Consider the following 20,511-nt stretch of genomic DNA (forward strand, 5'->3'; position numbering starts at 1 on the left):
TAAGTAATGTATGACCTGGAAGAGAGGCTCAGTGGTTAAGGGCACCAGCTGCTCATCTAGAGGACTCGGGTTCAAATCCAGCACCTACATGGTAGTTTATAACCACCTGTAACTTCAGTTCCAGGGGACCCATCGCCTTCTTTTGGTCTCTGTGGACACTGCATGTATATGGTACACAGACAGACATCTAGGCAAAACATGATAACATTAAAATTTTGTATGACCCGTATGCAGGAAGTAACTGTCACCTGCTCTAAACCCACCCATCCCCCCTTTTCCTTAGGTGAACAAAGAAAATATGTGAAAATGACAAGTAAAAGCCTCGAGGAGTCCATGGAGGCCGTGCAGAGGGGGCTGGTGAAAGTGATCACAGGATCGCAGAGCAAAGTCCTGCCACCCATGAGTCCAAAGGTGGTCACAGAGGAAAAAAGGATCCAGATGGTAACGTACCAAAGAATCTCCATGTAAAGTACTTAGTGCGGTCCTTGGGACAGTGCTGTTTTGTTCTTTCAGAATGTGAGAGAGTCGCCAACTAATCCCATGCTAGCCTTCAGCATGTTGGAGAGCATAAACGCCTTTCCCAGCTGGAGAAGTTCTTAAATTGCACGTGTTCTTCAAGGCGAGGGGTTGGGCCGGGTAGTCAGTTGGAATGAAAGCTTCTGTCTTGGTCCACTTTCTGTTTCCGTAGCAGAATGTTAGAAACCGGACAACTCACAAATAAGAGAAGTTTGTTTTGTCTTGCAGTTGCGGAGCTTAGGAAACGCAACACCAGGTAGTTCCATGCACCGGGAATGGCTCCACTTCTGACGCTAGTACCCACTTGTGGAGGGGAGGGAGACAAGTGCCCGGAGAAGCAGGAATTCATTTATGAGGGCCTGGAGAACACACCACGGAACTTTGTGGATAAACTTACCAAACTTTTCTGAATGGTGGGCAGAGCCACGTGAATTCACCACATGAATTACCATTCAGTCAGTCAAACAGCAGATTTCTACAGGTTCCCCAATATCTTCCCACACACTGGCAAGACTTATTTCTATAGAAATAAGTGGGGTTTTTTGAAATAAAAATAAGTGTATTTCTAACATGTGAAAACAATGATGTGCTAGGAACTGGATTAAATGCCACAGGCTGTAGAAAACAAGAGTGTAAAAGTGTGATGTTGACAATGATACTCCCTAGACTTTAAACCCAATCTTGAGTTGCATTCTAATTAGAAAAACAAATTCAATCATTGCCTCTTGAGGTGGCTTCTGGCACATACGTATCTATACAAGACTCCAGCTTTTTTTGTTTTTAAAATTTTTGTTGTTTTAATTTAAACCAAACTACTGCTGATTGCTGATACGTCTTAACAGTGTTATTTTCATCTGTGTTCCAGTAATGGTGCATTTCACACCTCTCCCTTTAGCATGATGCGGTCTAGTCCAACACCCCAGTGCTCAGCTTCTCAACGCTCCACTTGCCCTATCTGTCTGTTCAGAACAGAGCTATCGCTCCAGCTCCTTAGCTCTAATGCCTGATAGTGGCTCTTCCTCCTCCTCCTCCTCCTCCTCCTCCTCCTTCTTCTTCTGTGTGTGTGTTTTATGGTTTTTGGCTTTTGAGTTTTGAGGTGTGCTGCTCTTTAGAAGATTCCTATGCAGTTCTGTGATTAATTTTCTCTATGGTTCCACTGTGTGCTTCCTTCAAAGCTGTAAGGAATGGACTAGTATATGTCACTTTCAGTTTCTGTACAAAGACCTCAGAAGTGCATGGGATTTCTCTTGTATAATTTAGTTCTATTCAATATTTTATAAAGGAACTTAGTGGCATTCTACAATTATCCTAAAAGCCGCACATACAAATTATTCATTACTGGTGCTTAGGAGAACACTCCCTCAGCTTGACCATGTTTGAACTGGGCTCTTGTTTGAATTCTAGCTGTCACCCTCAGAGTTCCTGAAGGAGATGTCCCTCACCACGGAACAGAAATTGGCAAGCACACGAATTATATGCCGGCCACAGATCATCGAACTTTTAGATATGGGAGAAACGACACATCAGAAGGTAATCAAAGGCTGGAGAGACGTCTCTGCAGTTAAGAGGGATTGTGGCTCTTGCAGAGGACCCAGGTTCAGTCCCCAGCACCTACGTCAGGCAGCTTCCAACTGCCTGTGACTTTAGCTCCACGGCCTCTAGTGCCCTGTCCTGGCCTATGCCAGCACTGCGCATTGCGCTCATGTGCCCAAACCTCCATACATAATGCACACAATTAAAAATCAAAATACAGTCTTCTAAAAAAAGAATACAGACCGTATAAGTGTTCAGAACAGCAGATGGTAAATAGAAAGTAGTGTTTCTGGGGCAGCTGATCCCTTCCTGGGTTGCTTTGTCCTCCCTTCCTCTCTGTTTGTCTCTGTGACGTCGTGTGGTAAAGTCATTATACTTAATAAGAGCAAACCTTATTTAAAATCACCTTTGATTATCTCTACTCCCTATTTAGTTACTTCTGATCAGGGTTTGATATAGTCGTTTACAGGGTAAGAGAAATTTCAAAAATTGTATCAGCCAAGCCCAATTAAATTATCTCCTATGAGCCACACGCCATCCTTTCTTACAGAACTGACCACTAGTAAAGAAGGAAAGGAAGCAAATAAACATTTGCTGACTAATTTTGGCCCATTTCCAAGAAACTTTCAGCCTAAAGATAGCGATGTCTCAAATGCTCTTGGCATTAGGAACAAACAATTATAAAAACGACTTGGGGCTGGAGAGGTGGCCCAGCAGTTAACAGTACCTGTTTCTTTTACAGAAACAGGTTCAGTTCCTGGCACCCGTATGGTGGCTCATAACCATCTATAGTTCCAAGGATCCAGCGCCCTCTTCTGGCCTCTGTAGACACTGCACACACATGGTGCAATACATACATGCAGGCAAAACACTCATACACATACAATTAAAGCTAAGTAAATGGTTTTTAAGGTCTTATGTCCTACTTTTTAGTTAACTTCTTAAGCTATATGCCTCATTTTCTGCATAAATTATGACATGACTCTCGGTGGATGACGCAGCTGCAGGTGGACCTTCTCAGAAGGGGTATCCAGCTATTCCAGCTCTGCTCCACATGGAAATGGGTCTCTGAAGCCTTTGCTGTTACTGTCCAGGACCTGCAGGACCACTCTGTTCTTAGCATCACTGTCTTTATTTGCTGATGGCATTTCTCCTCAGCAAACAACCTTCACATCTGAGCAGGAACAGGGTTTCCCAGAGCCAACTCACACTCAATCATGGTTTGCCTTCTCTTTTCTGAGGGGCTGGCAGAGCAAACTGGGATTGTTGATACGGTTAATGCACCACATTTCAGTGTGTTGCAATGAACACTGCCGTGAAGGACGAGAAAGCCAGAATCCCTTACGTCCCTCCTCCCTGCCCTCAGCTCACTTGGTTGTTTTCCCTTTCTGTTCTGGATTTGAATTATTTCTCTGTGCTGGGGACCATCGGCCTCTGTTAGTCCTTCTGGATGAACTTCCAGATCTTGGCTCCATGCATTTGATGATGATTGCATATCGCCCTTTATACTCAGCTGCAGTTTTCTTTCCCATCCAGGTCTAAAGCTGTGGGTTCCCCCCTTAACAACTCCAAGCATATTTTCCTTCATGACCTTCTGGCATTAAACGATGCCCACAGACATCAAAAAGCCAGCTCGTCCCTCATGCCACAGACTCAGTAGCGCTCCGCTCTGCACATCATGTTGTGTGTTCTTTGTTCATGCTCAGACCTTTACTTAGACATGACTGAGCTTTCCCCACACCACTGTGCTCCCTGTTTGATTTGTCGGAAGTTTAGTTCAGCCATTTCTCATGTTCCTCTGAGCCTTCTCCGCTTTAGGGACATCAATTATGGATGTGTTGGGCCTTCCTTGCCGCTCTTCTGCTTCTGGCATTTCCTCTCCAACCCACTTTCAACTTTGTGTTCATCTGTTTTGATTGAAACGACACTGAGCAGGCTGTCCTCTGTGTCCCTTCCTTCACATTATGTGTCTTGTCTCTCTTAAGTCCAGTCCTGCAGACTCTGGTCATCTCCGGTCACTCGAAGCCATGTCTCTTTTGTGAATCTTGTAAAATCCAAAACATTTGAGCGACGGCACTGACTGCTTTTCTGACTTCATTTGTGGAATCTTTCTTCTTTCCCTGAAATGCTCCTTTCTCTCCTAAATTCATTCCTAGGTCAGGGCCTCTCACACTTTTCTTTCTTTTCTTTTCTTTTTTTTTTTTTTTTTTGGACATATGACCCCTTTGTGTCTGAGAAAATGTTAAGTGACCATAGCTATATAGGCATAGAAGATAGGTATATGAAACAGGCCTGGGAAAATGGCTTTGTGGGTAACATGCTTGTTGCATAAACATAGGACCTGAGTTCTAATCCACAGAACCCATGTAAAGACAGGCAGGGCAGCACACACCTGTATTCCCAGCACTCCTGCTATCAGATAGGAGGGAGCAGAGATAGGGTGATCCCCAGAAGCTTGTGGGCCAGCTAGTCTGGGGTGTGCATCAGCAAACAAGAGACCCTCTCTCTCAGAAATAAAGTTGAAGACAAGAAGTGACACCCAAAATGTGCCATAGTAAGCACAAGCATGCACTGAACACACACACACACACACACACACACACACACACACACACACACACACCCTTTGCACATACTAAAAAAAATTTTAAATCAAAAGCTTTTTTGAAAGATGGGGGTACAAGACAAATGTCTGATAAAAAATTATAAAGAATAACTTTTAAAGAATGATTTGTCATTTTATCATTTACTTTGATTTTTGTTGCATCTTATTTATTTATTGTGTGTGTACATGTGCATGCATGCTACCATAGCATGTGTGTGGAGGTCAGAGGACAACTGGTGGCAGTCGGTTCTCTCCATGTGGGTCTTGGGAATCAAACTCAGGTCCTTAGGCTTGGCAACAAGTGTCTTTATCCGTTAAGCCATCTTGCTGGCCCCCAATGTTAATCATTTATTAAATATGGGAGCAAATTTACATACTAATGAGATGGATGTGCTTGTTTACTTTTCATTAAGAATTAATCTTGGTTAATTCCACTGCGGATGGAAAGGATCATCAATATTTTTCAGAGTTGATTGATATTTTGGTGTCATAATCCTCAGCACTGAGAATGCTGCTTTTTTATAAATATGAAGCACATGATGGCAGAAACCTGTTTGGGGCCATTCAGAAACTGTTGGAAATTCTACTTGAATTCCAAGCCAAATTTTATCTAATTTTTTAAAAAATGAAATTCAAATCAGTAATGGAAACAACAGATTTTAAAATCACTCATTCTGGTCCAGAAATGCACTAATTTGACAATTCCATGCTGAGGAGCGATAGCCGGAAAACATGAAAGGTTCCTCTCTTCTGTAAGCAATCGTTTCTATAGGAACAAAAAGCCTGTACTTCGTAGCACCGAACAGTCTTGAATTTGAACCCAGGTGTTTGGGCTGCCCCCACTGCTGTGGCAGGGCTCAGCTGCAGCCATTGTGAAGCTGCTTTTCTGCCTCATTAGTATGCATGGTGCCAGTGCCTTTATAGCCAAGGCTGCGGTAAAGTCAGGAGGTGCAGTGCAGGCCCCTGTCACCAGAGACACCTTAGGTTCATCGTGCATTCGATTTTGAATTAATTTGGGGTCATGTACTCAGAACAGTTGTTCTGTTCACACATTTTTCATGACTCCTTATGTTCAGTTACGTGACCCCATATGAGGTCATGACCCACAGGTCATGTGCCTTAGATGTCCCTTTCTAGGAGAACAGCACCTTTGATCTTCTTCTCTCACTTGTTATTTTTATGTTTAATGTTTGGGGGTGCTGGGGAGGTACATGGGGGGGAGCCCCATGTCTGCTTGGCAGCTATGTTTCCATTGAGCTTCAGACCCAGCTCACATGTTTGATGCTAACGTTCACATTTATTTTATTTTGTTGTTATTGTTGTTGTTTTCCGGGACAGGGTTTCTTTGTGTATCCCTGGCTGTCCTAGACTCGCTTTGTAGACCAGGCTGGCCTCGAACTCACAGAGATCTGCCTGCCTCTGCCTCCCGAATGCTGGGATTAAAGGCGTGCGCCACCACGCCCGGCCTTGACGTTCACACTTACATCTAATGCTCAGCTGCCATATGTTGGAGATGCAAATGCAGATCTGTGTTGTCTCCCAAAGCCTATGTTGCAGATAGCAACCACATTTTGTTATCCAGGCTGCACTTCAGAGTTATCCCTGATTCATGTGTGCATGTCTGTGCTTGCATGTGTGTGTGGAGGACAGTGTGTACATGTATATGCATGTATGTTGAGATTGACATGGGGTCTTGCATCCTCCACCTTATTGATTACAGCAGAGTTTCTTACTTGAACCCCAACTTCCCAGATTTTATTAGTTTAGATAGCCAGCTCATCCCCGGGATCACCCATCTCTGCCTTCTGTGTGCTGGGGTTACAGGTGACCACCATGTCTGCCGAGCATGTGACAAGTGCTTAAGACACTGAGCCATCCCCCCAGCGCTCTAGCCTCTGTTTTGATCTTAGCTCTTCATGACCAGGAATCCACAGCACAGCATGAACTATGTTTAAATGTGTAAATGAGGTCTTGGCAAGATAGATCAGTGGGTAGAGCCTGATGACCTCAGTTCAATTCTCAGGTCCTACATGGTAGAGAGAGAGAACCAGTTCCCTCAGGGTGTCCTCAGGCCTCCATGTACACATCACAGCAAGCACCTGTGCGTTTGAGTACACACACACACACACACACACACACACACACACACACACACACACTATACATGTAATTAAAATGTAAATAAGATCATGTTATTTAATACTACCAGTGACTTCTATTACTCTCATAAAATCTAAATTTGACCCTTGGATCCTAAGGCTCGACATCACCCACCTGTTTTCTTCATATCTTCTCGTTCCTCTGCTATGGGGCTCGTGGCCTCCTCACCATCCTTCCTTCTTACCCCTTGTGGGTGGTTTGAAAAAAAAAATGGCCCCCATAAGCCCATACAGAGTAGCACTATTAGGAGGTGTGGCCTTGTTGAAGTAGGTGTGGCCTTGTTGAAGGAAGTATGTCACTGGGGGTGGGCTTTGAGGTCTCAGAAGCCCAAGCCATGCCCAGTGTGCCATTCTCTTTCTGCTGCCTGTGGGTCCAGATGTAGAACTCTCAGCTCCCTGTCCAGCACCATGAATGCCTACATGGCACCATGCTTCCCACCATGACAATGATGGGCTAAACCTCTGGACTGTAAGCCAGCTCTGATTAAAGGCGTTCATCTATAAGAGTTGCCGTGGTCATGGTGTCTCTTTGCAGCAATAGAACCCCAACTAAGACTCCCCTCTTCACATATAGAAATAATTCTCATGAGAGAATGGGGACATTGGTTGCCTGGCTAGATAAGAAGCCGTGGGAAAGACCCCCTGAGCTAGGCAGCTGCCTGAAGCAAGGACGCTCCAATCAGAAGGAAGAGCGCGTATAAAGCCTGGGAAAGGTTGCAGCTCGGCCTCACGAGGACAGGGCTGCTGGCGGCTCTCTTCACCACTCTGTGTTCAGCACATGGAAAGGAATTTGACACATATTGGAAACTCAGTGTTCACTGGAAGGCACATCATACTTTCACCTCTTCTAGTTGTTATGTCTTTCCCGTAGCCTTGAATATTTTTGTGCTTTTTAAAAATTGTTTTCCCATTATATGTTTTTGTGTTTGTTTGTTTTTTGTTTTTTGTTTTTTTTGAGACAGGGTTTTTCTGTGTAGCCTTGGCCGTCCTGGACTCACTTTGTAGACCAGGCTGGCCTCGAACTCACAGAGATCCGCCTGCCTCTGCCTCCCGAGTGCTGGGATTCAAGACGTGCGCCACCACCACCGGCCCCATTATACATTTTAGGGAGTGGTAGAGTGGTGTGGTTAGGACTTGCCTGGCTTTGTGGGGCTGAGGACGTAGCTCAGGGTAGAGCCTGAGCCTGCTCGGCCTAGCTCTGGTCCCCAGCCCCACGAAAACAAACATGCACATAGACTTGCCGTTGCTGGTTGGCATTCATTTTCTGATGCTCATTCTTTTACGTGTTTGCCATGGAAGCTTGAGGGCCTGAACTCTGGTCCCCCAGCACACATGGAAAAGCCAGGCCCAGCAGCATGCATCTGTGACCCCAAGCTAAGGAGGCAGGGCCAGGCAGACTGAATCCCAGTCAGGAAGATTGGGATTCTAGTCAGTCGGTGAGCTCCAGCTTCAGTGAGAGACCTGGAGAGTGATAGAATTAAAGACGCCTCATTTGCTCTGTTTTTCTACTACTTTCTCAAGCATTCTATACATATATGTATATATGCATACGTGTGTGTGTGTGTGTGTGTGTGTGTGTGTGTATACTGGCTTACTTTATCATTGTGGTTGCTATTGCTACCCATCTTTGAAAGAAGGGAGGTCTACCTGGCCTTGCTGTATGGTCTGCTAACATTGAGGTGCGTTCTTGATTGGTCAGGCTTCTCCTTGATTCCCTGAAGCCTTTTTCTTAAATTTTTTTTTATTACTTCATTCATATTGCATGTCAATATTTATCCCATCCCTTGAAGCCTCCCATTCCTCCCTCTCTCCCGCTTCCCCCCTACTCCCCTCCCCTATGACTGTGACTGAGGGGGACCTCCTCCCCCTGTGTATGTTTTTTAGGGTAGAGAATATTATTTATGCAGAAGGTTTTGTTTGTTTGTTTGTTTGTTTGACTGGTTTGGACTTATTTCCCCAGGGCTTAAATGATATCATTTTCACATCTTTTGTCCTTTATTAATTACGTTGAGCATTCAACACTTCCGTGTTTCTTGGCTATAAAACATGTTCTTCTCTTCCTGTTAACATCTCTTGCACGTTTGGCCTCTGTTTTCAATGGTTTTTATGACTATCTACCTATGTATGGATTTCTTTTTACTCTTATTTGAGTTCACAAGGCCTCCTGCATGTTTGTCTTGGCTCCATCAATGATCCTCTTCCCCACCCGTTCATTTTGGGCCTCCACATGGGCCTAGTTCAGGCCTGTTGATTTGTCACCTGCCCATTTTACTTCTCTCCTGAATTTTCTATCATCTTAACCTGTTTTCTTGGTCTGAATATTCTTTTAACCTATCTGCAGACCAGTCATGCTTCAGCTGTGGCCGGTCTGCTGTTACACTTAAACACACACATTGAATCCTTCCTCATTCTCATTGTCATTAAGGTGTAGAATTTTCACTCGCTTTCTTATCATTTCTAACTCTGCCAGAATTGTGAGTCTTGTGTTTCTGAGAGTGTGTTTCTGTTACCTCTTGTTTGTGCTGGCTTTCAGCTATGATATTCTATTTTCTTGTATTTATGGCTGGTTTTATATAATTACACTCTGCACATTTTTGCAGCTTTACAAAGCATTCTTGGTTGTAAGCTGTAAACTTTCACAAATGGAAGATGGCATAAATTATCCAAATCCTGGGGTAGCTGTCTCTTCTTTCAGAGGGGACCTGGCTGTTGGTGCCAGACCTCCCTGAGCGCCAGCATGGAAGGACTGAGGGGCCCTGGTCCATCCTCATTCTGTGGTGCATCCAGCCACAGGTCAATGAGAGCAAAGCTCATCAGAGCCCTACCCTTTCGTTGACAAGCTTTGGAACTCCAGTCTCTTCTCTGTCTCTCTAGCCTTGCTACAGGTCCAAGAGTTCTGCTCATATCTCAGCCGTCCAGTCTAATGCGCGGAGGCAGATGTAACCCACTGTGCTCTCCATGCACCCTGCACCCACTCTCTCCTGCAGCACACCTAGCAGTTCCTCATGACCTTGTTAGCAGTGTGGCTGAGCAGACATTTGTTGCTGGAGCTCTTGATTTATTGTCATAGGGTAGCTGGGTCAGACGATCTCACTTACCATGTTTAGATCTCAAAGTCTAGGTTAGTGGTCTGTGTGTGTGTGTGTGTGTGTGTGTGTGTGTGTGTGTGTGTGTGTACACGCACGCACGTGCATGCATACATATGAGAGTATAGGCCCAAGGTCAGCCCTGGGTCCTGCTTTTGAGAAGCCACCCACCTTGATTTTGGAGGTTCTCTTATTAGGATCTGGAACTAGCTGATTCAGCTATGCTGGTAACCAGTATGCCCCAGAGACCCACCTGCCTCTGCCTCCACAGTCTTGGGGTTTCAGGTGTGGACTGCCACACCTGGCTTCATAAGTGGGTGCTGGGGGGGGGGGGTCAGAACTCAGGTCCTCATGCCTGCGCTGTAAGCTCTGTGCTGGCAGAGCCAGCTCCCAAATTCTCTCCCTTCTTTTGTAGGAAGGTTGATGAAAACAACCTCACTGATTTTAACTGTTGCTATGGCGGTCTCCCCACGTTATCTTAACAGGCCTTTGCATGAGTTACCTGTCACCTTTGCCACAGTCCCACGGTATGAACCGTTTTGTCTCCCAACTGCAGTATTCCGGAGTTGACTTGGATCAGGCCTTGTTCCAGCCTTTCCCGTCAGAGATCATATTCCAGAACTATGCTCCCTGTGAGGTCTATGAGGTGCCCTTGGTCTTGAGGAACAACGACAAAGTGAGTACGCCCGCTGGTGTGAGCAAGTTCTTCCGTGATGGAGCCGGATTCTGAAGGCCCTGAGACGCACTCTTTAACTTGATAGACATAGGACAATAATGTGCAAACATGTTCTTTGGCTGCAAGTTTCTTTCTTTCCTTCTTTCTTTCTTTCCTTCTTTCTTTCTTTGAGGCAGGCTTTCTCATATAATAGCCCTGGCTGTCCTGCACTCACTCTGTAGACCAGGCTGGCCTCAGACTCACAGAGATCCACCTGCCTCTACCTCTCACGTGCTGGCTGCAAGTTTCATGAACACAAATTCTGTTTGTGTCCAATTGCTGCCGCCTGTATAGTCCAGTGCAGTACCCAACAGATGCAAACTCCCAACACGTGCTCTGACTTCCTTTTTTAAAAAGTTGTGTTTGCTTTTATTTTATGTATGTGGATGTTTTGCCTGTGTGTATGTATGTGTACCACCACATGTGTGTAGTAAGAACAGAGGCCCAAAGAAGGTGTCAGACCTCCTGGAACTGGAGTTACAGATGGTTGTGAGCCACAATGTGGGTGCTTAATGTCAAACCCAAGTTTTCTGGAAGAGCAGCCAGTGCTCTTAACTGCTGAGCCATCTCTCTGGCCACGTGCCCCAATTTCATGATGCAAAAAGCATAGATTTGATGACTGGCAGGGAGTTCTTGTGTCTGACCAGCTGGACTAGGTTTTCATTAAGACTAAATGGTTGCTCCTAATGCAGACGTATGCTGCACTGCGGGTACCGGTATTTCAGCGCAGGGTATCATCTGCTCAGATAAACAGCAAATGTGAGCATTTATACTTATACTCTGAAAATTATATAACTTTTTAAATTTTTTTTTAATTTTAAATTTTAATTTAATTAATTTATTTGGATTACATCTCAATTGTTATCCTTGTATCACTTGTATCCTCCCGTTCCTCCCCCCCTCCTTCTTTCAGCAAATTATATTTCTAAGTAACTTCTCATCTATAACTGGTGACTCTCTCTCCTTTTGTGGTCTCCTCTGTTATGTGAACTAGCCCTCAGACTTTGTCTACAGAACACATCTCTCCATCTCCATGCCATGTTCCTCTGTAATTGCAACCGAGGCTTTCTTCCCCAGCCTTAGGTCTTTTTCTTTAAGGATAAACTAGGGTTTGTTTAAAAGAAAATAGTTCAATGCCAGAAGATTTCCTTGACACCTGACAGTAATAGAAGCAGGGTCACATAGAAGCTTTAAGCAGAGTTAAGTGCAAAGATAAGCAGGTGGTGCGTAAAGGGGGAACATCTCAGCAATACTCCACGGGAAAGGCAAACAGGAGTCTAGGAATATGAAGGCAAGAGAAAGAGTTGAGCCACAAGAAAAAATGAGAAAGTAAGTCTGTGCAGGAACCCAAAGCATGTGGGAAGACTTGGAGGTACATTCAGCGCAGGAGCTCATTAAAGGAGTCAGTGATGCTTTTCCGAGATCAGTAGAGTGATTTAGGGCCAGCAAAGCCACTCTGGAGACAGTGGTCCACTTAGAGTTTGGGTTTGTCTGCTTGTTTCTGGCTGCAGTGTTACCAGCAAGAGAAGCTCACTGCAGAAGCTGAGGTAAGTGGGGAGATGAGAAGGAACAGAAGGTGCCTAGGGTCATGTCCCAAAGTCCAGCACAGCCACATCATGTGGACATTAGACTTTCACATGGGGCTGCCAACAGGGTCACATTCTCACTTAGAATTCTCCTTTCCCTCTCCTACTACAGTGTGACAGTTTTTGAGGTTTATTAGGCTAGTAAGGATGGAGAGGGACTAGGCTGAAGGTCCTTTGGTAATCCATCCTGACCCTTAAGAAGAAGTGGTTATCCGTAACTATATATGAGGCAGCCAGGTATACGTTAGGGAACGTATACATCTCATCTTCCAAAGCGCATGGGTTTTATGGATAAGCCAACCCCTCTTGGATGAGATTGCAACCAAAGTGTTGGCCACAAGGAAAGCCCTCAACCAGGGGAAGTTCAATTATCTACAAGCAGGTAGCTTTCTCCAGGCATGGCAGGGTGTTCTCACATGAGTTAGACCAGGCTGTGTTCTGAGAGGCTTCCATAAGCTTTCCTGTCCTTCTTCCTTCATGGGCATACAAATGCCTGTGGAGACCAGGCGTGTCGGATGCCCCTGGATCTCCAGTTACAGGCACTTCAAAGCACTCATCGTGGGTGCTTGGAAGTAAGCCTGTGCTCTTAATCTCAAGCCATCTTCTCTCCAGCCCCAGCACAACACACATGCTGCTCTCATCTTGCCTAAAATGCGTGCCAGTCTACTGTCTCTCTCCTGGGTCTCACTATACAGACCAACCTGGCCTTGAGCATCTGCCTCCCTCTTCCTGAGTGCTGTGATGAAAGGCCTGTGTCACTACACTTGGCTCAGTGTGTGCTCCTTGACTCCGGACTCTTTGCTCCTAAGATCTCTATCTAGCTTTTCTGTGTGTCTTTTTAAACATAGCTTTTCAAGGTCGTGGGAGTTCTTTTCTCTCCATTTTTCTCTTGTGATTACTTTAGTCAACTAGTTAACCCAATTGTATATAACTTTCTTCTATTGTTTTGAATCATTAAAAAAAATCTTTGGCAGGTAAGGTGATACACAGCTGCCATCCCAGTACTCACAGGTCTGAGGCAGGAGTATCATCAGTTATATAGGAAGACTTTGTCTCAAAACCCAGAGTAAACTATTCCCATGGAGTGTGTGTGTGTGTGTGTGTGTGTGTGTGTGTGTGTGTGTGTGTGTGTGTATTTCTTATTCATACCATCTGGGATAGAGCTACATAGCTCTGGGGCAAAACCAGGGGAACAGACACTAAATCCTTAAAAGGACAAAACAGTCTGAAGCTGTCCTGAGATCATCTAAGGGTTATCCATCTGCCTTTTGATTTTACTTCTTGATGATGGTCCAATGAAGAGGGTGGGTGGAGTCAGGCTGGGGATTGCCTTCCAATAGCCATTGCTTGGTGGAGCTGCTCCACTCTCCTCCCATGGGTGGCCTGGGTATTGTGGCAAAGCTCAAATGCCATGGTGAGGATGGAGTGGCACATAATGTCCTGGGGATAGTCCTGAACGCACTGTGGAGGGGTCTTTTCCCCAAGCACTTTCCAAATGTTGAGACAGGCAGCCTAAGTCTGCTGTGTAGGGGAGGCCTGTATTGAGCAGTTCTTTTTTAGAAGATAGTCATTTCAGCTGTAAAATGAACAAAAACAAATATTAGTAGTAATAACGTTAGTAAAAGTAAGAGTCGGTATGTCTTAAAGACTGGCGGTCAGAGCCCTTAGGATAGGGTAGACGCCATCTCCCTTCGCAGCGGAAGCAGATGAAATCCTGATCAAGGCCACACACCTAGCAGGTGATGGACGGGAGCCTTACTGCGTTTCCTCCGGCTTTCTCTCGCACATAGCGTCACTATCATGTGTTTCTCCTGCAGATCCCAAGGATGGTAAAAGTTGTGGAAGAGAGTTCACCTTACTTTAAAATCATCAGCCCCAAAGACATCGGCCACAAGGTGGCGCCAGGGGTGCCATCCATCTTCCGCATCCTGTTCACCCCGGAGGAGAACAAGGTAACAGCAACCCAGGCAAAAAACTGAACGTGTGTCTAGCGCTTTGTGGTCCCATTCTATATACAGGCCTGACAGCGCTGGTGGTGACAGAGGTGGCTGTGGTGAGGGTCATATGGGTGGCTCTTGATATGGGTCGTAGAACTGGTGACGGTGTTTTGGTGGTGGTGGTGGTGGTGGTAGTTGCGTTAGCCTGGTTTTTGTGGATGGCTTTATTAGTGTGATGGAATTGCCTGCGGGCGGGCCTGTGTAAAGAAAGGGCTTATCCAGCTCCCAGCTCTAACCCCAGCAAGCCCCAGCTGCCCCTTTGCTGAGTCACCTCACAGTGGATTGCATCATCTACAAAGGAGACATGGCATGGTGGTAAAGAAAGCTACAGCTTGCAGAAGGACCAGCAATGACCTCTTCCTAGGCTCCACCTCTTTTTTTAAAAATTAATTTGCTTATTTATTCACTTTACATCCTGGTCGGTCGTAGCCTCCTCCCTTTTCTCCTCCCAACCCCACCCTCCTTCCCTCTTTCTCCTCCCCATTCCTCAGGAAAGGGGAGCCCCCTACCCACCCACCCCACCTCATTAAGTCCTACCGTGGCTGAGCACTTCCTCTCCCCTAGCCCATCCCCTTGTAACCTGGCAAGGCAGTCCCCGCCCAGGGGAAGTGATTAAAATAGGCTCCACCTCTTAAAGGGATACCACCTCCCAAACAGTATCATGCTGAAGACCAATTTCCCACCAATGAATTCCAGAAGACAAGCCATGAACAAAACATAGCAGCAGAGCTGGTGTTGGTGGCATTACAGAGGGCATTGGTTTTAGATATGGTGGTGGTGAGAGGAGACAAGAAAGTAGACAGGAGGGAGGGGTGCCATACTACTAGCGATGTGCAAAGAATTGTCAGGTGATGAGGGCATTCAAGCCTTAAGTTGCTAGGCTGTGAGAAAGCCTGATCCTGCTGCACACTCCTTGCTAGCCTCTGACCATTTACAGTCAAAGGGCCACCGATAAAGGGAAGGTATAGTCTCCATGCAGTGAGCTGAGGAAAAGGATCTATTGCTTTAGATGTTTGGGATACTAGTGGGTCATCATGTATATTTTCTCCTAGAATTCTCACCTACCTGGAAAAGAGATCTAAATTCAAATATTGATCACAGTTAACCTCAGTCATAGCAAAACCATAGCTAGTGCTCAAGGCTGAGATGGGGGTTGGGGTGGAGGTGGAGACACCTGATCTCCACTGTTCGATAGACAACTGGCTTTCCACAAAGGACACAGAGTCCCCACTCAAACACAGCAGGGAAGCAACAGCTAACAGCAGAGGCCTGCCTGATCAGCTGAAGCCTGTCTGTACACAAACAACAGAAGGAGAGCCTGCATGCAAAAAGATAGGGCCATTTTCCCTCAGCACCACCTGCAGGCCTCCCACCACCCGCACCTCCCATCCCCTCCTGATATAGGAACCCCAGTTCTGCCTTGGAGGGAAGGAGTCAGAGTCGAAGCTTCCTCCCCAGGCAGAATTGTTGGTCAGAGTTTCTCCTTCATGGGCCTGGCTGGAGACTTGGGAGGGGGAGGGGGAGGGGGAGGGGGGATGGGGAAGGGGTTTCATGGATGGGTCAATGGATGGAACTAGGATAAAGGGATGTTACTTGCAGTTGAATCTGGGTGATAGAAGGTGTGTTGGAGTTTGTTACACTGTGTTATTGGCTTGTGTGTTTCAAAGTCCCCATAATCAAAAGCCGAACATCATGTGAAGGGGCTAGAACAGAAAACAATACTCAAATGGACATGAACAAAAGGCTCTGCTGTGTCATAGGTGGTGGGGGGCGATGATGCCTAGGCACCACGGTTTTCTGAGAAGCCGGTGGCAGTGGACAGTTTGCTGGGAGAGAAATAATCATTCTTTTCTTTTCTTTCTTTCTTTCTTTCTTTCTTTTTTTTTTTTTTTTTTTGAGGATGTGGCCACAGGTAGGCTTCCTATACTCCAGGGGCTACCCCCAAATCTGAATACGTATGGGCAGCACTAAATGGACTTAATAAGTTATTAAAAAAAAAAAACATGAAGTTGGGAGGGAGCATATTAGAAGAGACGTGAGAACTTGGAGAAATAAGGGGCAGATATGATCATGTTTCATTATACACAAATATATGAAATTCTCAAAGACAGAGAAAGCCCTAGAATAAAAAGAGGTGGCTGCTGTTAATAGCAGGCGTGCTTGTCTGTACAGTGCCATTAATAGTTGGGATCAATAGATGAGCGAGATAGCTCTGAGCCACTTCTCCCTGGTCTCTGACTGAAGGCTATCTGTGAAGAAAAGGCGGCTGGGTTTGCTTGGGGCTGGGGTGTCAGGGTCTGGGCCGGTCGTTTTGTAGACAACAGACTATAAATAAGCCTCTGTGTGGCCTGAACTGCAAAGCGTGTTTGATTTGAGGACTTTGAGTGCCCCCTCCCTTTTTTTTCCTTTGCTGGAAAAACTGTCTTCTGGTAGAAGATGGTGTTGCGCCACCACTCCCGGAGGGAACTGTGAGAGAGTAACATATGGGGCTTCCAGCGGGGGTGGGATGCTCCACAGTGTAACTGAGGAGGCAGAGCAGTCTCTAGCCATAGGTGTGTGGGTTGCGTGATGACTGCAGTCATCAAAACTGCATATTTAATATTTCTGCTTTCCAATACACATGGATATCGTACCTTAGAAACTGTATAATAATAGGTGAGTGGGTTGGGGGTTGGATGGAACCAGAATGAAGGGATGGTGCTGGTGCTTGCATCTGGGTGATAGAAGGTGTGTTTGAGTGTGTTACACTATTCTGTTGGCTTGTGTGTGTTTTTAAGCTTCCATAATCAAAAGCCGAACATGACACTGTTTATGTATATCACAAGTAATGGTTGGGATGTATTTTATCTACTGTGGCATTTGTTTTGTTTGGTTGTTTGTTTGTTTGTTTGGTTGTTTTTTTTGGAAACAGAGTTTCTCTGAGTAGCCTTGGTTGTCCTGGAGTCACTTTGTAGACCAGGCTGGCCTCGAACTCACAGCAATCCACCAGCCTCTGCCTCCCGAGTACTGAGATTAAAGGTGTGCACCACCACACCTGGCTGGCATTTGTTTTATAAATGCGAGATACTAATAGTCTCGTCAGGGATTCGTGTGTTTAGCTTTATGTTGTGCTGTTTATCATGCTCCAGATGCTGAATTTGTCCCTTGACATGCTGTTTATTCAATATTGTATATCTTACTGGGATCCTATTTCTTGACTAAAACAAAGAAAGAGGAGGAAGAATAGCAGGAGGAGGAGGCAGAGGAGGGAGGAGGAGGAAAGAATGAAAGAATGAAGGAAAAGAAAGAAAGAGACAAGAAAAGAAGAGAAGAGGAGGAGGGATGAGGAAGCAGTCAGTGATCGAGGACTTGCCCAGCAAGCATGAAGCTCTGAGTTCAGTTCCTAGTATATGGGGGAAAATGTGTTGGGATTAGCTGTAGGTGATAGTCCAGTTTCCAGAGCTCCACTTCCTAAAGATAGAGTCAGTCTCCCCTGCTGCCAGCAGTGTCCAGTAGTCAGTATCCCACTCACCCCCACTGTTTGGGAAGCTGACAGGGCCTGTGCACAGAACCATCAGCTAGGTTCAGGCATGCTGTTGCCCATGCTGTTCCAGAAGGCAGCAGAGGGGAAGCGAAGCCAGAATCGCTTTAGGAAAAAGTCAATCATGCCACCGAGCATCACGCTTTCTTCAGTTAGCCAAATTGGGAGTCAAAGGGCTCATGCTGTTTTGCCTGTGTCCCCTGCTGGTCTTGCTCACTCTCCATTCTCATCCATGCCCCTCACATCTGGAGGGCACGGTATGTAAATTGCAGCATGCCACATTTAACAAGCTCACCCCCTTTCAGATGGATTGTCAGCATCCGTGTATATTAACACATTGAAGATGGTAACGCAATGTGCATTCTCCCCTGCCATCTTTTGATTGGCTCCCTGGGCATGGCACTTGCTTGCAAAGAATGCCAAATGGCCAGATAACAGGTGCAGTTGATTCCCTTTGACTTTCTTTATCTCCTCCCACACAGACTTAAAAAAAAAATACTAGATATGTTATTAGTCTAATAATAATATGGTGCATGTATCATGCTCCATAGAAGCATAATAGCTGGTGTTATTATCAAATAGCACCAGGAATTCTGGAGCCTGTCATTCATTTTCTTGACCTCTTAAGTTATAATCTTCATTACTAAATTGAGTTGGGAAAATATTCAGAGGGAAGCATGGAACGCTGACTTAGATTCAAGAAAGCATGTTTATACGGTGCTACGATGGGAGATTGTAGCAGCACTTGGAGGAGGAAATGCGGGATGGAATTTTAACAGTCATATTTAGATGAGACCAGGATGAACGCACACTAATTATGGTTGTGTCTCAGTGATGGGTATATTGGCATTTGTTATGCTATTCTGTTTTCTCTGTGTATCTTTTTAGGGAAAGTATCCAAAAGGCTGTCAAAATAGCTTCCCTATGACATTTAATACATGTTTCCAGAAGGATAGAAAACATTATCATATTTTATGCACCCTAGATGTATAATAATCATAAACTGTATTGCCAACACTTTGAATTAAAGTGTAGATACCATAAGATCTCGTAGGGGTGGGGGTCTTATGTCACCAAGGTTAGCCTTGAACTCAATGTGTAGTTGAGGATCACTTTGAACTACTGACATTCCAGCTCAGGCCTGGGATTATAGGCATGGTCACCATACCTGGCTCTCCCAGTAAGTGATTTTCATCATTTCTGGCTCTTTTTTTTTTCATGCTTAGATTTAGCTCTCCCTAGTTCTGTCTAGATCCTTCCTGCAAGCCCACAGCCCTAGCTCAGTGCCAGGCACCTTGGAATAGAGCATCAAGGATTAACTTCAGGAAAATATTAAGTAGGTTTTTCATTTTGAGTGTGGTGGCTTGCAGATCATAAAGGCAGAAGCAGGTAAGAAGACTTTTCCGTTCTGAACAGATTATAAATTAACATCCTCTCTGGCTGTTTCAACCAGGAGAAAGGTGTCTAAGGAGTCTGCTAAGTGAAGGACGCTGTCTGAATTGGCTTTCATGTCTCCTGTGAACCACGTGGCTGTGTTTACACCTTCCAAACTAAATGAATATCATTTGATCATTAGGCTAATAAGAATCTGAGGAATTCTCTTCATAGTTGAGGATTCAAGCAAACATGAAAGACTAATATTCTTTCAGTCGGTGTATTATTTGAGCTAGAGTTCCATTCTTTGAGTGGCTAATGGAACAAGTTTTGACCTTCATGTAGGCTATGACCCACAATCAATGGACATGCTGCTGTATAATTCAGTGTCAACTACTGACATGATAGAAGATAGAGAGCGATGGGGACTTTTTTTCTTCAGTAGAAGGATGAAAGAAGGGTTTTCAGTTGAGGCGCCATTTGGGTACCAAGTTAACATAAACCATTCAAATGCCTTATGGGAGGAGCCTTCTGGGAGAAGGGTCAGAAAGCATAAAAGCCATGTGGCAGAAATGTGCTGGCCAGGGGCTCAGGGGAACGCCAGAGGCTGGTGGGGCTGCAGCAGAGGAAGCTGCTGGAAAATTGAAGGAGAAGAGGCTGTAGAAGTTGAGAGGATGAAGATTTGGGGAAGTCACGTGAAATGAGATAGGAAGCTATGATGAAATCTTCGAGACCTTTTTATTATGGAAGCTTGGACCATCTGTAAAGCTTGAGGACTAAGTGAACAGCCATCACGGAGGCTTCAAATGACCACAGCATGACTATTCTGCTTTATCTGTCTGCTCCTTGCCACACTGGAGTTTGAATCCATACATCATAGAACGCCAACTGCAAATACTTCAATATTTGTCTCTAAAATTAAGAACCTTCTAAGATGGTGATAAATTCATAATGCCACCAGAAAATGTAAACATAACCATAGTCCCTTAATAGCACCAAATATGCAGTCAGTATTTAGGTTTCCCCAATCGAATCAGTTTGTTTACATCATGGTGCAAGTGAAGTTTGTTCCCTGGGCCCCATAGACTTGTCGAGAGTGACCATCTGTCCTCTGTGACCTATAAACTTGATTAGCTTCTTGTTTTCTTCTGAGAGCCTGTCACGAGTAATGGGTGCTTCCTGTTGCATTCCTTCAGGAGGAGCACAATGTCTGTATTTGTTTCTATAGTAATATAGTGAGAGACAACCCTCATCATCCTGGACTCACTATGTAGACCAGGCTGACCTCAAACTCACAGAGATCCTTCTGCCCCTGCCTCTTGAGTGCTGGGATGAAAGGCATGCATCTCTATGCCTTGCAACGTTTAATACACACACACACACACACACACACACACACACACACACACACACACACACA

The 20,511-nt window shown here is 45.2% G+C and overlaps 1 protein-coding gene across 1 annotated transcript in view; it reads left to right on the forward strand.

Annotated features, from left to right (window-relative positions):
• Window positions 1–285: 285 nt before the first annotated feature.
• Hydin (HYDIN axonemal central pair apparatus protein) overlaps window positions 286–20,511 on the forward strand; it is a 306,967-nt gene continuing 286,741 nt past the window's right edge. Inside the window, exons 1-4 of the mRNA XM_051168753.1 lie at window positions 286–441; window positions 1,921–2,046; window positions 10,456–10,575; window positions 14,018–14,152. Coding sequence (XP_051024710.1) covers window positions 307–441; window positions 1,921–2,046; window positions 10,456–10,575; window positions 14,018–14,152 — 516 coding nt within the window. The 5' untranslated portion in view covers window positions 286–306. The remainder of the gene's footprint in view (window positions 442–1,920; window positions 2,047–10,455; window positions 10,576–14,017; window positions 14,153–20,511) is intronic.

The sequence above is a fragment of the Acomys russatus genome, chromosome 26 (genome assembly GCF_903995435.1).
Source record: "Acomys russatus chromosome 26, mAcoRus1.1, whole genome shotgun sequence".
NCBI lineage: Eukaryota > Metazoa > Chordata > Mammalia > Rodentia > Muridae > Acomys > Acomys russatus.